Source organism: Macaca fascicularis, chromosome 1 (genome assembly GCF_037993035.2).
Source record: "Macaca fascicularis isolate 582-1 chromosome 1, T2T-MFA8v1.1".
Classification (NCBI taxonomy): domain Eukaryota; kingdom Metazoa; phylum Chordata; class Mammalia; order Primates; family Cercopithecidae; genus Macaca; species Macaca fascicularis.
In genome coordinates this window covers 19,446,628-19,463,612 of record NC_088375.1, presented here as the reverse complement: position 1 = coordinate 19,463,612, position 16,985 = coordinate 19,446,628, and the positions used below count along the sequence as shown (strand labels likewise).

General features: G+C 42.2%; 1 protein-coding gene across 2 annotated transcripts in view; it reads left to right on the top strand.

The window, feature by feature from the left end:
- Positions 1-16,985, top strand: part of URB2 (URB2 ribosome biogenesis homolog) — a 35,013-nt gene extending 18,028 nt beyond the window's left edge. For both annotated transcript variants that reach the window (XM_045391847.3, XM_005539809.5), the window contains exons 6-10: positions 1,442-1,552; positions 3,128-3,370; positions 7,021-7,108; positions 10,048-10,187; positions 14,875-16,985. In XM_045391847.3, coding sequence (XP_045247782.2) covers positions 1,442-1,552; positions 3,128-3,370; positions 7,021-7,108; positions 10,048-10,187; positions 14,875-15,072 — 780 coding nt within the window. In that variant the 3' untranslated portion in view covers positions 15,073-16,985. The remainder of the gene's footprint in view (positions 1-1,441; positions 1,553-3,127; positions 3,371-7,020; positions 7,109-10,047; positions 10,188-14,874) is intronic.

Genomic DNA, 16,985 nt, shown 5'->3' with positions numbered 1-16,985 from the left:
AGAAACAACCCCAAATTTCTGTTTGGACCAGTTGGTCAGGAGACTTCCCAGAGGAAGTGAGACTCCAGCTGTGCCCTGAAGAATGCAGGAGACTTGGTTGGGGAGCAGAGGTGAGGGGAAGGGAGGCGTGCACCGTGCAGGCAGCGTGTTGGGCTGCCAGGAGGAGGGGATGGGATGTACAAGTGTGAGAAGATGGACAGGGAGAAGTGGTGTGGGGGGGTGGGCCCTGGTGGGGAGATAGCCTGTAGGTGGGCAGGAGAGTGGGAGTGGAGATGGGGCTTTGGGGTGTGCATAGTCAGAGGGAGCAGAGAAGGGAAGAGAGTGAAAGGCAGAAGCCAGGACTTTCGCTAGGGTTGTAGGGTGGGCTGCACAGCATTCGGGGAGAAGAGGATGGTGTGAGGCTGAAATAGAAACCCACTGACAGTGTGAAATGCCTGGCACCCAGTAAAGGCAGGGCTCTGCCTATGTCTCATGGTTTAAAACCTTATTTTTCAAAGGGGAAGTTTTTCAAATTACAAATGTGTGGTCTTACTGTGTAAAATACTAAGTATTACATATTCACAATACTGATACATATAAAAGTTAAATTCTGGCCGGGCGCGGTGGCTCATGCCTGTAATCCCAGCACTTTGGGAGGCCGAGGTGGGTGGATTATATGAGGTCAGGAGTTCGAAACCAGCCTGGCCAACATAGTGAAACCGCATCCCTACTAAAAATACAAAAATTAGCTGGGTGTGATGGTGGGTGCCTGTAATCCCAGCCACTTGGGAGGCCGAGGCAGGAGAATTGCTTGAGCCCAGGAGGTGGAAGTTGCAGTGAGCAGAGATCATGCCATTGCACTGCAAGCCTGGTGACAGAGCGAGACTCAGTCTCAAAAAAAAAAATTAAATTCTGCTCATTCTTTGCTTAAGACCCCTCCCACCGTATGTTTTGAAACATGTGACCTGATTGGGCCATATTGCCCTCATATCAGCATGCAGCACCCGCGACCACAGCACCTAATCCGATTGTTTTCATGTTTTCCTCCAGCCTCTCCTGTCTGTAAGCATGCATCGTTGCTCAGTGAAGTAACAGCCAGTGTCCTCTGCGTGGACAGAGCCTTGACAACACAGGGTCTCCATAATTAGGTCACAGTGTGTAACTCTTGTGCAATTCACTGTCCTGGCCCATTTACGTGCTTGGTTTAGTGAGATGCTGCTGAAAGACCCTGACTTTGCCCCAGCTCTGCTCATCTTCTTCACTTCCTTCCTGTCTGCGTGCTGATGTGAAGGTTGTCCCTCCTAGGACTTAACCCCAAGCAGGCCTTATCCACGTCCCCTGACACCAGGGCTCTCAATCCACTCCAATGCTGCAGCCCCAGGGAGCAGGCTCCTTCCCCAGGCGGAGTTCTTAAGAGAGAACAAGCTATCTCTGCTGCTAAGTTTTTTCTCTTTTACCCCAGGCTATTGTGTCAGCTATTACATTGCTGAGGCTGCTACTGAACTGCCCACTCAGTGGAGAGAAAGCAAGTCTGTTGTGGCGTGCGTGTCCCCAGATAGTCACGGCTTTAACAGTGAGTACCCTCTGGAGATGTGTCCTCCAGCTCCTCCCCTCCCTCTTCCTATAAAGACAGAAGTCAGCCTTTTGGGGGTCTGCTGCCCTGTGGCTTTATGCAAAGCGTGTGTGTGGGCTGCTTCCTGAGGGCAACGGTGAGCAGGATGCTGAGTTTGTGTGTCCTGCCTGAACACATTGGTATCAACAGTTGGAACAGTGGAAGGGAAGTGGTATCAAGGGACATTTAGTAGCATTGGGAAGCATCAGACAGGCAGTAAAAACAGGGATGTAGTGATAAAGGGAGGCTATCGTGGAGGCCTGCTTAATTTTTAAAATTTTATGTTTTATTATTTTTTTAGAAATAGGGTCTCAATGTGTGGTCCAGGCTAAGGTGAAGTGGCTATTTGCAGGTGCGAACATAGTGTTCTGCAGCCTCAAACTCCTGGCCTCAAGTGATCCTTCTGCCTCAGCCTCCCAAGTCACCAGGATTATAGGTGCATGCCACTTCAGCCAGCTTATAGATGCCTATTTAATCAGATGATAATACAAGGAATTCTGGGGCTTTCTTTGTCCCCACAAAATGTTGTGGTTAGTTTAATGCACTCATTTATTTGTAGGAGTTTTGTGTGTGTGTATGTGTGTGTATGTATGTGTATGTGTGTGTTTAAGGCCTATGATACAGTGAGAATAAAATGCTTTATAGGATGGGATCGTAATGTTGCAGATAGGAGTTTATTTTGTTACAATCTTACTCAAATGTTAAAATTTGTGACCAGTTGTTGCTAGGCTGTTTGTTTCACTAGAACAAAAGTCTGGCTCAGATTGGGACTGTCTCCTGCCCTCTAAAAACCCTGACCTGGGTGTTCTTACGCTTAGGTGTGAAGGAGCAGTATCTATTTTACCATCATCCTCTGCCCTAATTCTAGCCGTTGCTACCTGAGAGAATTGCCCTGGGTTAGCATGTTCCTGGGGCAAAAGGGCCTAAAAAACAGACTTAATATTCTCTCTTGTTTCCAATTTGGCTGCTTTGTCATTTTCCTGAGCATCCATTTTGGTGGATGGCAGGGGTCGTCATCACTAAGTATGTGTGGTGAGCATCAGGAGAGGCATGTGGGCTATATATGGGGGTGACCCATGCTGACGGGCAGGCAGTGTTGATGATGTGTGTGGTAGGCCCTCACTGATGAGAACACCAGGCTAGAATCTGCTTATGTCCACCCAAAGGGTATAGCAGGGGTCTACACAGCCAGAATACCCAGCAGAACAGTGAGCATTGTAAGAGACAGCCCTCACCAGGGCTGCTGTGTGTCTGAGAAGGAGGGTCACAGGTGAGCTGTCCCAGGTTACGTAGGTAAGACTTTGAGCTATCCTTCCTCTTGGGTCTGTTCTCTGTATTTTCTAAATCATTAATTGAGTATCTTTCACTAGAGCTGATTTGTAAGAAGTTTAACAAATGGTATTTAACTGCCCACTGACTACATCAATTCATTTTGGAGCACAGAAGTCTTTACCTCAGTCACTCGGTGCTACAGTGTTTGTGTTATTTCCTTGGGGAATTACTTTCATTTTTCCTCTATCTCATCTTGCCCTTTAGCTCCTAAACCGAGAAGCTTGTCAGGAGCAGCCTGTGTCCCTCACAGTGGTCGGGCCTGTCTTAGACGTCCTGGCGGCACTGCTGCGGCAGGGGGAGGAGGCCATCGGCAACCCCCACCATGTCAGCCTGGCCTTCAGCATCCTTCTCACTGTCCCTTTGGACCATCTGAAGCCGCCGGAGTATGGAAGCATCTTCCTGAGGCTGCACAACGTGCTCTTCTCAATCCTGCAGTGTCACCCTAAGGTGAGAAGGAGGGCGAGAGCAGCAGGCAACTTTTCCTCTGCGAGCAGGGTACTTGAAGTCTATAGAAAAGTGGCAGCAAAACTTTACTATTGCAGGACAATAATACAAATAATAAATTGCCAGGCAAACTTTCTGTTCTAGTAAATTTCAGAGCCAAGTGGTTTCTCAAGCATAAAAATGCTTGACCTTCATACTGGGCTTTGTGAGCGAGTTTTTCTTCACTGGATCTGGCGCTTTGAATAGTGTTTGTATACTACAGGTTGAACACTTCTAATCCAAAATGCTCTAAAACTCGAAACTTTTAGAGTGCTGACATCGTGCCACAAGTGGAAAATCCCACTCCTGACCTCACGTGACTGGTCACAGTCATAACACAGTCAAAACTTTATTTCATGCATAAAATTATTTAAAATTATTGTAGAAAATTATCTTCAACTGTGTGTATAAGCTATATAAAGTGAAACATAAATGAATTTTTAAATTATGTTTAGATGGGTCCCATCTCCAAGATATCTCATTTTATATATATGCAAATATTCCAAAATCTGTAATCTGAAACACTTCTGGTCCCAAAGCTTTAGGATAAGGGATACACAATCTGTACTATTTAAGGAAGCTCATTAGAAATTATTCTGTTTTTGCTCACCATGTATTTAAATAAGCTACTCACTTGCATAGATCTCTTGCTGGGCTTTTAATTCAAATGGATATAGGGAATGAGGCATCCTGAGTTCCAGTTTTATAGTATGCTCCTTTTTAAGTTAAACTGAAACTGGGGATAAATATCCCACAGAAAAAATTACAGTTCAGCTAACGTTTATTGAACATTTGATATGTTCCGCCCCATAGCAAGCCTGTGAAGGGGGCACTAATCCCATTTTATTGATGAATAAACTGAAGCTCAGTGCCACCAAATGATTTGACCAATGTCACTTAGCTGAGTCTAAACCTTAGACTCAAGACTTGTTATCTTTGACCAGTGTTCTTTTCATGGTGCCACCACTGTATGTATGGCTGACTATATGTGTAGGAACTCATAAATATGACAGTTAATGCATCGCTTAATGACAAGAGACATGTTCTGAGAAGTATGTCGTTAGGCATTTTTGTTGTGCAAACACCATAGATCGTATAATACTTTCACAAACTCAGATGGTACAGCGTACTGCACACCTAGGCTATGGGGTATAGCCTGTTGCTTCTAGGCTATAAACCTACAAACCTATACAGCACGTGACTGTGCTGAATCCTGTAGGCAGTTGTAACACAATGGTGAGTATTTGTGCGTTTAAACAGAGAAATGTTCCATTAAAAATACAATCTTATAATCTTATAGGACCACCGTTGTTTTATACAGTGTGCTTTTGACCAGAATATGGTTTTGTAGTGCATCGCTGTGTATCATATATTCATGCATATTCAGATATTTTTAAGTGTTTTGATGTCCTAAGGATAGAGACCTGCCAGCAATGCAGTTTTTAAGAAAAATACTCTCTGGTAAGCTAAATACTCATGAAATTGGATCTAACTCTAAAGCCTTCCCCCGTTAACAGTTGCCTTTGGCCCTGTTTATCCTGTCAGCATCTTTGTTTTAAAATCTCTCTGCTGTTGTTAGATTTGTATGTGACTGTACAATATAAATGCAATGCACATAAGTTACAAACTGAAATTACAGGTGCAGGATTTCATGAAGTTGATGAAAGTAGTATTAGAAAGCAGCTTGATTCTTCTGCTTGCAAAACCATTAGCAAATGACCATTTAGTGGAATTAGATCATGTAATGAATGGAGAAAATTGACCAGGATAATGACATGGTATTACAGTAAAGAATGATGTGAATTAATCAAAGCTCACTCTCATCTGTTGGGGTTGTGTAGGGAATCTGATGCCTGACCACAGCATCAGCAGTGTGCGTGGCAGGCCCACGCGGATGTAAACACGCAGCCAGAATCGCATCAGCAGTGTGCGTGGCAGGCCCACGCGGATGTAAACACGCAGCCAGAATCGCATCAGCAGTGTGCGTGGCAGGCCCACGCGGATGTAAACACGCAGCCAGAATGGCATCAGCAGTGTGCGTGGCAGGCCCACGCAGATGTAAACACGCAGCCAGAATCCTCTTAGGTACATTTAAAGGGTATAGCAAGAAGTCAGCACAGCCAGCGTACCCAGCAGAATGATCAGCAGCTTGTGCTGTTCCAGGCACTTTACATGGCTTAGCTTGTTCAGTCCTTGCAACAACCTATCATCTTCATTTTGCAGATGAGGAAACTGAGGTGCACACAGACAAAAAAGAGCTAGATGATTTGTTCAAGATCATAAGGAGCCAGAGTGTGAACCCAGATAGTTCCAAAAGGATTTGTGTGCTTTTCATCAATGTGATAGCAAAGGATTAAGAGAGGGTCCTTGGGGAACTGGATGAAACACTGGAATACTTTTGCAAAAATGACTTCTTTCAGAATATGCTGCAAAAAGTCAGTAATTTGACATGAAGAATGTGGTATTATGCTATCAAAAATTTTGTTGGACAAATTATGCCAAAGAGAATAATCCCAACACTTGATTCACTCTCTGTTCACTCTCACACGTGGTGCAGCACTGTCCAGCAGTGGTTGGCAGTGGTGGGCGTGTGCTGTGTCTCCATCGTCCAGCATGGTAACCACTGGCCACAGCTGTCTTGACCACTTGAAATGTGGCCAGTATGACTAGGAACTGAATATTTAATTGTATTTAATTCTAATTAATTTAAATGTAAGTAGTCACATGTGGCTGGCGGTGCTCTGCTGGACAGTGTGTGGTTGTGATTCAGACCTAAAGATGATTGAGTACAAAAAAGGCATGTTCTGTCATCAAAATCTCATTTTTCTTTTTTTTTTTTTTTTTTTTTGAGATGGAATCTCGCTCTGTCACTCAGGCTGGAGTGCAATGATGCGATCTTGGCTCAGTGTAACCTCTGCCTCCTGGGTTCAAGCAATTTTTGTGCCTCGGCCTCCCAAGTAGCTAGAATTACAGGCATCCTTGGCTAATTTTTGTATTTTTAGTAGAAACAGGGTTTCACCATGTTGGCCAGGCTGGTCTCCAACTCCTGACCTCAGGTGATCCACCTGCCTAGGCCTCCCAAAGTGCTGGGATTATAGGTGGGAGCTGCTGTGCCCGGCTGAAATCTCATTTTTCAAGATGGAGTTTTCAAGCAGAGCTTTTCACCACTATTAATTGAGAGGTTTTGGTCACCATTTTAAGTGCATTTGCTTTAACATAATCTTTTTTTTTTTGTACCAATGATACTTGAATATATTAATTAGTATTGTTCCTATTATTGTTTATTTCTACCCATTTCCAGAATGAATTAGCACCAGCTTAGAGTAAAAGCTGATTCCAAACCAGGATTGCCTGATAGACCTCCTGAAGTTATGCAGTGTGGGGGGTCTCTACCCTCGATAGTTAAAATAAGGGTCAAAGAGTCTAATACAAGATGAATGAGCAGTGACACCAGCATGTCCAGGTGAAAAGATGTGGCTACCCCTGGGCACACACAACTGGTTTGAGTGTCCCGATAGACAAGGCTAAGAAATAAATAAGTATGAGCTCCTTTAAAGTAGAAAAACTTAAATAATCACATGTGTACTTTTACATTCTGTTATCTGTCATCACAGGTAATGCTGAAAGCCATCCCTTCCTTCTTGAACTCTTTCAATAGATTGGTGTTTTCAGTTATGCGTGAAGGGCGGCAGAAGGACAAAGGTAATTTGGAGTAACATCAGATACAGTTTCAAATGTGTTTATCATGAGGTGTTGGCTGCTGGCCACATATGTTACTGAAAATAAAACTACTCAGTTGTGTTTAAATAAGAGAAATGTTGATATCAAATGAATACTCAAATTTTTTTTTTTTTTTTTAAATTTCAAATGGTCACATTTTATCTTATCCAAAACAGTGGATGAATCAGGCATCTCCTTATTGAAATAGTTCCTTTTCTGGGAAAAAAAAATATCAGATTTAGGAAATGGTTACTGAGCATGTATATCATATAAAGGGGATATAGAAATGACTTACAACCGCATTCCTGCCCTTAAGGAACTTGTAGTTCAACAGGGAGATGAAAAGGAACAGGCAGGTATAGAGCAATCTCATTTTATAAAAGGGATAAGGTCCTTCCGCTCACTGCTGCAGCCTCACCTTGGCAAGGGTGTGTTTGTTTAACTAGGGAAACACTAACTGCCATATGGCAATAGCATATATTATGTGTACAATTCATTTTTCAGCTTTGAAGTTGATTCTTGTTGAATTTATAATTTGAGGGAGACTTTCATTATTTTAAAAATTGCTGGCTGGGCGTGGTGGCTTATGGCTATAATCCCAGCATTTTGGGAGGCTGAGGCGGGTGGATTACCTGAGGTCAGGAGTTCAAGCCCAGCCTGGCCAACATGGTGAAACCCTGTCTCTACTAAAAATACAAAAATTAGCTGGGCATGGTGGCACACTCCTGTAATCCGAGCTATTCGGGAGGCTGAGGCAGGAGAATTGTTTGAGCCCGGGAGGCAGAGGTTGCAGTGAGCCAAGATCGCGCCATTGCACTCCAGGCTGAGCAATAGGGCAAGATTGCGTCTCCCAAAAAAAAAAAAAAAGAAAAAACAGTGTGAAAACCAAAATTGCATGACTTTCTATTTTATATTGCAGTATTTTGAAATTGCATAGCATGTACCAGCCCTGTACTGTCTGATGTGCTAAGCGGTAGGTCAGGGTATCAGCTCAGATGCTCTGGGACCATAACTCAACTCAGGGTGTCAGAGAAGACCCTGTGACCGCGGTTCTGGGCAGACTGGAAATACACAAGTGGTGCTCAGCTTCTCTCTCAACCTTGTGGCTCAGTTTTGTAGACCTACGCAATAGCCCTTTAACCAGACAACTTTTGAGAAAAGGGAAAGGGCATCGTTAACACTAGGCTTCAATGCCTCTGCCTGGTTTTGGGATCAGTCAGTGGCACAGTTAGATATTTCACTTCCTCCTGTGTCTGATGCAGAGCATGTCAGCTTAATATTGTGAATCGATTTAGGAGCAGCCTTCGTAAACAAATTTCCCCTCCCATGTCAGCCTCAGCCAGTTGGTGGTGGCTGCCTGCAGTTCTGTGTCAAGGCCTCTCCCATCATGTCTGAGCTCAGCCAGGAGGAATCCCTGTACTTGTTGTCATGTCTGCCTGGATGGAAGGGGACTTGCTCAGTGGTGGTGGAGCACAGCCTGGTCACACTGCCACAGGCGTGTCCTTTGTCATGTATTTGAGGAAGCACAGGAGCACATCACGCTTCTGGTACTCTGTGCTGTGTTCATGTGAATGTAGCTTCATCATCTTGTCTGCTAAGACCTGGTTCTCAGACATATTCATGGCTTAACTGAGTAGAGTTTTAACTCTTTTATTCTCTCTTTTATTGGTATCTAATATGCTCTTTCTAATGGGCATGCATTAAATTGGTGGCCAAAATAACAAGTGCTATGTATTCATGTAATATGTTGAACAGTCTGAAAAGAGAAGAAACAGTCGATGTTAGATATTAAAGCATATCACCAAAGTATATTTTCTGTTGAAATGCTACATGAAATGCTACACGAATGTTAACAGTAATATAGTTTAGTACAATTACATTGATCTAGAAAAATTACATCTATAAAATATGTTTGTATGCTTATTCAGGTCTTCAAAAAAGGTATGCATTCCAAAAATCAACTTTATTGAGTTATATACATGTATGCATAACAAATTGCTTCTGTTTAAGTTATGCAATTTAATGGGTTTTATGTATGTGTGAAGCTGTCCCCACAATCAAAATACAGAATATTCTCCATCATCCTTAAAAGATTCCTCTGGCTTCTTTGCAGTTTTTTCTCCACTGTGGTCCCAGCCCCAGTCACCCATCTGCTTTTTGTCCTTATGGATTTGTTTGTGTTTTCTGGAGTTTTATAAAAACATGCCTACCATTGTGCTGAATGACAGCAGGGAAGGTGCTCTGGTGTGTGCTGGAACTTCCCCATGGGCTGTAACTCAGGCTGTGGGGACGCACATGCAATTAGGATTCTTGGGAGGAGTTTGTTAAGAGGCCCTGGATGGTCCTGAAACTATATGGTAGGAAAAGAGCTAGGAATCAGAAGTAAATCTAGGAAGACAGTAGAATGTCTACTAATGATAATTGAATCCTATGTCTGTCCAGGTATAAAAGGCAAATACACAAACAATTTCTGAAACTTAAGGAGGCAAAGACATAATTTAGGGTATCTCATTTTTTAAATCATATGTCAGTAAATGATTTTCTCCCCTTAAGATAATTTTTAATTTTTTTTTCCATTTTATGCCTTTCTTATAGAACTCCATCTTGGTGTTTGTTTTTTTTTTTTTTTTTTTAAAGTAATCCTAGATTTCATCCTAAAAATCTTGATTACTATTCTGGTTAGACTCTTAAAAACACCTGAGCACTCTTGAGTTTTTAAAGTGTCCTTCCCTTTGTTGTGTAGATAACTGTTTGGACATATCTGTTCTCCCTTATTCTGTCTGCAAAATAAGCCAATTAAAGAGTCTGGGAAAACATGTAACACTTGAGATGATTTTCACCTGTATTAGAAGTCTAACATAGAAGAGCTAAAATGTGCTGTTTTTGAACTAATTGGTTGGGCAACCCTTTGCTGTCTGTAGGAAGCACAGATGACCTGTCCACGGTCCTAAAGTGTGCACGCCTGGTTGAAAGGATGTACAGCCACATCGCCGCACGAGCTGAGGACTTCACTGTGTTTTCCCCATTTATGGTGGCCCAGTACGTGTTGGAGGTCCAGAAGGTAAAATCGGGTTCACTGTCTTTCACCAAGTGCTGTGTTTATGGTCCTTAAGCCGGGTTTCTCAACCAAAATGGCAAGTGATGTTGTGGGTCTGACAGTTCTCTGTTGCTGTGTGCAAGTTTTAGACAGGGGTTTGCTCTCTCACTCAGGCTGGAGTGCATTAGTGCGATAATAGCACACTACAGCCTCGAACTCTTGGGCTCAAATGATCCTCCTGCCTCAGCCTCCCAAGTAGCTAGGACTACAGGCATGTACTATTACACTCAGCTAATTTTTAAATTTTTGTAGAGATGGGGTCTCGCTATGTTGTGCAGGCTGGTCCTGAACTCCTAGCCTCAGGCCTTCCTTCCTCCTCAGCCTCTCCAGTCTCTGGAGTCCTGTGTATTTCAAGGTGTTAGCAGCATTCCTACAGGGTTATTGTAAGGACCAAATGAAATGACATACAGAGGACTCAGTGGTGCCTTGTACACAGAAAATGCTCGATTATCTGTCTTGCTCCAGCACAAACCCTGGGGTCTATTTTGGTTGGTTTCTTGAGTTATATAAAAGGAGAGGAAATATTACTCAGGTCCAAGAACAGGAGCTGTCATAGGACCAGGCTTAATGGAGACTGGAAAGAGGGGTTCTAGACCTCAGGGTTCTGGGGTCCCCTCAGCTGCAAGAGTTCATGTATCTTTACTCTGGAGGTGTGTCATTCATGTGACTCAGCTGCTCTCAGACACTCAAAGTAGATGACAAGGTGGAGATAAAGGTGGTTGTTCAGATAGATTGAGAAAAAATATCTTTGTCCAAATTAATCTGACTTTTTGATTCAGTGTTCTGGATAATTCATTATTCAAGCAGTTATCTTCTATCTTTTTTTTTTTTTTTTTTTTTGAGATGGAGTTCTGCTCTTTCTCCCAGGCCAGAGTGCGGTGACACGATCTCAGCTCACTGCAACCTCTGCCTCCTGGGTTCAAGCGATTCTTCTGCCTCAGCCTCCTGAGTAGCTGGGATTATAGGTGCCCACCACCATGCCTAGCTCATTTTTGTATTTTCAGTAGAGACAGGGTCTTGCCATGTTGGCCAGGCTGGTCTAGAACTCCTGACCTCAGGTGATCCACCCGCCTTGGCCTCCCAAAGTGCCAAGATTACAGGTGTGAGTCACTGCGCCCAGCCATTTAACAGTTATCTTACTTTGGAATGTCACCGTGCTATTTTCAAAATTCCATAGGACCGTCTGTGACCCATAGTAAACTCACTACAGAACTTTATAAATCTAGGCTATATAAATCTTGGTTTAAATTGACTGTCACAGGCTTGAGTAAAGTGCGGTGTATTTTTTTGTCTGTCTTCTTCTGTATGTATAGATATACATTTATATTGTGTTCAATGTCTCTGTAAAATATCCATTTCCCCTTTGTAAATCTTGTAAGAACGATAGTAAAATCACGAGTAAGCTTGTTAGGGTAGAGGTGTCAGCATTTGTCCAGGGAGGCTGGGTTGAATGGGCTTCCTTAGAAAACCTGGAGCTGCATAACTTTTCATCCCTGCTCCTGTTTTAGATACATCTAGAACTACTAAATAATTTCTACCCCGCTGGCCTTGCTCACCTTGGAAGGTGGGTAGGGACATGGGGGCAGCCTGGCCATGTGAGTGCACACACCTTACCAGGTGTGGGGCCCACACCTGGTAAGAGCTGCAGATCTTGAGAACACCCCTTCAAGTTGTCCTTTGACCAAGATGTGGGCTTATAGTTTGGTTTCCTTGCAGTTATTTGGCCTTTTTATGGAATCTTAATGTTTCCCAAGCACACCAGTCATTAACATGTAAGCTTTTGATGAAAGAAAAGCTGGCATTATTTTCTGTCTTACTGAATAATAAAATGAGACATAGTAATATCACTTCACTAAGGGCCAAGAAGAGAAGCAGTAATTTGAACCCTTAAGTCGCTAATTATTATTCTGAAATTTACTTTATGAAAAGTCTCTGGCTTCCTGGCCTCATTATTCATGTCTAATTTATGCTCATTAGTTATATTTTATTTTTAATCTTGAAAGCCAGAGGCCTTGGGAATTAGCTAGGGCCACAGCCTCCCAGAATCCACTGTCTCCACAGTCTATGTTTTATCTTTCATTTGTTTTTAAATTCAGTAATGAAGAAAATATTCCATATGCATTAGCGGCTTCTACTGAGAGAGCCATAAATCTTTCTAGATCAGTGTGTTTTAAGTTTAATTAAATGCCAGATCTAATGCTAAATAGGTCTCCTTTGCATTTTCCTTGTACTTCTGCAGAGTTGAGTATTGCTGGTGGGACCTGTCAGTAGTCAGGGAAGACGACCTGGTGAGATGTGTCAGTCAGGAGAAGGGGCAGCTCCAGAGGCCCGCTCGTCTTCTTTCCTCCAAGCAGTAATGAGTCCCCGTGGAAACATGCGGGGAAATTATGGTTACTTTCATCTTCTTTTTTACCTGTAGACCAAATTTACAATGTCCCTCCGCAGACGCTCCTTGACTTAGGATGGGGCTGTGTCCCGATAAAACCATAGTATGTTCAAAATATCATAAGTCGAAATGCATTCAATACTTGATAAACACATCGTAAAAGTGAAAAAATCGTAAGTTGAACCATCGTTAAGTGCAGATGCTCCTCGACTTAATGATGCAGTTACATCTGGATAAATCCATTGTTAATTCAAAAAATGTTAAGTCAAAAAGTGTTAAATTGAACCGTCTTAAGTCAGGAACCATCTGTGATACCTTAGAATGAATAGTTTGTGCTGCTCATCTTATCTAAGGTTTTTAAAAGCTACTTAGCGACGTTTTCATTTGTTGGCCAATGATCTTAGTCTTGTAGAAATTGACTTTTTTCTTGTTTTATAAATAAGTTGTCTGAAACCTAAAGATTTAAAGTGGTTGTGTTGTCTAAAACCTACTGGCCTTCCTAGCTCTTTGTTAGAGGCTGTCTGGCTGCATTTTCACTACTGAGAAACTGTGCGAATAGTTCAGAGCATGGGCTCTGGGCTCAGACTGCCTAGGTTCAAGTCTCAATGCTGCCAGTTATTAGCTGTGTGACTTTGGGGAGGTCAGTGAACCTCAGTTTTTGCCTTTGGAAGTGGAATTATTTATTTAGTAAGTGATAAATGAATGAACGAGTATGAACAAGTAGTCCACTTACAAAGCTCTCACCCTGCCAGTATGATCAAGGACTTTGTTTGTGTTTTTGTCTATTTTTTGTTTTGTTTTGTTTTTTTCTTTCCCTCCCAATTACCTTGCTGTAAAATTCACAGACATGCCATTCTATCTTCGGTCCTTGAGTGTTCCTATCATCTATAAAATGGTAAAATTCAAGATGATCACTTGTCAGAAATTTCTGAACTATCACATGAAAAGGATCATAACTTTGAAGAATAGCATCATCTTAGAGACAGAAACAAATTACCTCTTTAGGAATGTACTTCTCAATGGTTGCCTTTGTGAATCAGTTCTTCTGGTTAATAAAATATATCCTCATTATAAGCTGTGTTTGCAGAGACACATTAACTCTTTCAGGTTATCAGGGTAGCAATAAATGATCAGCCAAATTCCAGGCCTGTCTGCTGGTACTTTACCACTGTTTTGTTTTTTTTTCTACTTTTTAAAAGTAATGGTAAATACATCTAGTATAAGGGGAATTTTACCAGCTTAACTGTTTTCTGTGTGCACTTCAGTAGTATTACATACTTTCTTATATTGTGCAGCCATCACTACCATCTGTTCCCAGAACTCTTCATTACTACTGCTTTTTAGTTTCAGTTACTAGGGTTTCAAGCTCTGTTCAGCCCCCATTTAGTTGAAACCTGAATGGATGTGGTAAGTGTGAAGAGAACCTGCTCCCCCAGCCTTTTAGGTTGGTTCGATATTAGTCTGAGTCTCTTCTCTGGAAGTTTGGGTGGAGCATCAGATATAGCCAGGTTGGAGCTGGCTGTGACGCCCACTCCTGTGCTCCAGATTTTAGTTAACCGTGGACTTCAGGGGAGAAGTGCATCTTCAGGCATGAGGACCAGTTCACCCATTCCAGGGCTATTAGGAATTAAGTGCATATTGTGCTGTTCTTGACACAAATAAAAAAAGAATCTATTAAGTGGCAATCATGAATCACTTCTGCTCTTGGGTGATATGATGTGATCTAATTACTAGTGTGGGCTTATCAGTGGTCTGTTTTGGTCATGTCAGAGCCTGCCTGCTGCCTTGCTCTGGGGTGAGATGGGGTCACAGTGTTACAGTGAACGTAGTCGTCATTGTCCCACAGGGCTGGCAAAGCTTCCAAGGTGATTGATGGCGTAGAAGAATTTGACACAATGGGCAGGCAGCTTACCTTCTTATAAGGTTTTTAAATGTAAAGACTCCAGGTTTTTTAAATGCCCCTGGTACACATGTAAGCATCATTTACTGAACAGGAAAGCCGCCCTTGTGCTTTCATGGAGTTTCGTTCCAGGTTTCTGTTTGCTTGAGTTAGCTTCTATTTCCCCAAAATACAAACTAAAAATATGAGGATTTAAATATTTGACTTAGCAACAAAATTATGTTTTGAAAGTGAATGTCGATCTTGTCTCAGTTTGGAGATCAGTTTGAAGTCACTTCTCAGTCCTTCCCAAGATACTGTCGGCAGGTGGTGCGGCTTGATCTCTGCCCCCAATCGTTCTCACAGAGGTTTGCCTGTTTCCCCAGGTGACCTTGTATCCAGCTGTGAAACGTCTGCTGCAGGAGGGCATTTACCTCATCCTGGACCTCTGCGTGGAGCCTGACGTCCAGTTCCTGCGGGCCTCGCTGCAGCCGGGAATGAGGGACATCTTTAAGGAGCTCTACAATGACTATCTCAAGTACCACAAGGCCAAACATGAAGGAGAGAAAAGATATACGGCCTGAGGCCATGGGACAGAAGTGCTGCCAGGGGCATTGTCCGGAGGCTTTGGCTGCATGGTCTGAAAGAGCTGGAGAATGAAAGACTTACGATGTTCTAATTCGTAATATTGGTATACATAGAAAATCCTTTGGGTTTTATGTAGTATATTTTGATGTATTTTACATCGTGTTTTTCTTACTATTTTTTAATACATAGTTTTATGCAGTAAATATTACAATAGAATCCTGAAAATTGACCCTGGGATGAGATTAATTCAGTAGAAAAATTGCGGACTCTCGGAACCGTTCCGTGTTTGGTTCTCGTCTTGGTTCAGTGGCTTGGTGTTCCCTCATCCACACTAGAAACTGCATAAAAGTTGGCTTTTTACTTTGGGTACATGGGTATATAATTCAGCCCTGTTTAACTATCTTTGCCTTTCAGATTCTTCAAGAAACATGGGAAGTATTCTTGAAATGTCACTTTTTCTGCCTTCCCTCTAAGTATGCTTTCTGAAGAAGTCAGGGAAAGTTAGAGTCTGTGGCCCGAGGTGTGTGCTCTGGGCAGGGATAGCGGGCACCTCAGGCAGGTGGGTGATCTTTAGCATAGGTGCCAGGGTTCCTGCCTGCTCCTCCTGCATTAGCTCTGTGAAGTTCATTTAGGAATTTTTTTCCTATTCAGTTTAATAAATAATCCTCATTGTTTTTGCTTATTACCTAAGCAATATATTTTTATTATAGCAACCTCAGAAAAGAAAAATAAAAAGATAATTTAAAAAACTCATTCATAGTCTCAGTTACCCAGATAAGCCTCTGTTGTCACCTTGGAGTATCTAATTTTAGTCCCTTTACTATGTGTGTGTATATAGATGTGCATATCAATATATATAGTATCTAAATTGGATCATAAATGCATTTTTTAAGAGTTACCTTTTTTCCTGTGTGATATTTAAATAACTTTGGGTCAGTGAAAACATTCAACATATATTTGTTATTGGCTGCATGGTAGTCTGTTGAGTAGATACTGTTGTTTTATTTAATAAGTACCCCATGGTTAGACACAGGTATCTTTCCAAATTCCCTTTTATAGATGGTGCTTGCAGCTGAACTAGTTTCAGAAGATGAATTCTCATGAGTTGTATTATTTGTCAGAAAGCCACATCGTTTTTAAAGGATTTATATAAATATTGCCAAATTGCCCCTAGAATATGTACTAATTTATTTTCCTACTAGTGAGTCAACTTTTTTTTTTTTTTTTTTTTTTTTGAGACGGAGTCTCGCTCTGTCGCCCAGGCTGGAGTGCAGTGGCCGGATCTCAGCTCACTGCAAGCTCCGCCTCCCGGGTTCACGCCATTCTCCTGCCTCAGCCTCCCGGGTAGCTGGGACTACAGGCGCCCGCCACCTCGCCTGGCTAGTTTTTTTTGTATTTTTTGGTGGAGACGGGGTTTCACCATGTTAGCCCATGTTGGGATGGTCTCGATCTCCTGACCTCGTGATCCGCCCGTCTCGGCCTCCCAAAGTGCTGGGATTACAGGCTTGAGCCACCGCGCCCGGCCGTGAGTCAACTTTAATAGTATTGATTTTTGTTTGTTTCTTTGTGCTTCCTTGATAGGCGAGAGATGTTATTCTGTTTCGAATTTCTTTAATTACTAAGAGATTATACGTTTTTGTATTTGCCATTTTTATTTCTCATGTAAATTATGTTTATATAATTATCTTCTGTAATAGCACATTTCTCAATTGGGATATTTACTGTTTTTCTTACTCACTATCTTTGTGGGATTCATGTTGGAATTCCCTTTTTAATTAGTCCAAAATGCAGACTTTTAAAGTTATTCGAAGGATCATCCTTAAACAAAGACTTTTTTGTTTTTTACACTACAGTTTCAAGCAGATGTGATTGGAGCAGACAATATAAAATGAATGTCTTTGATACCTAA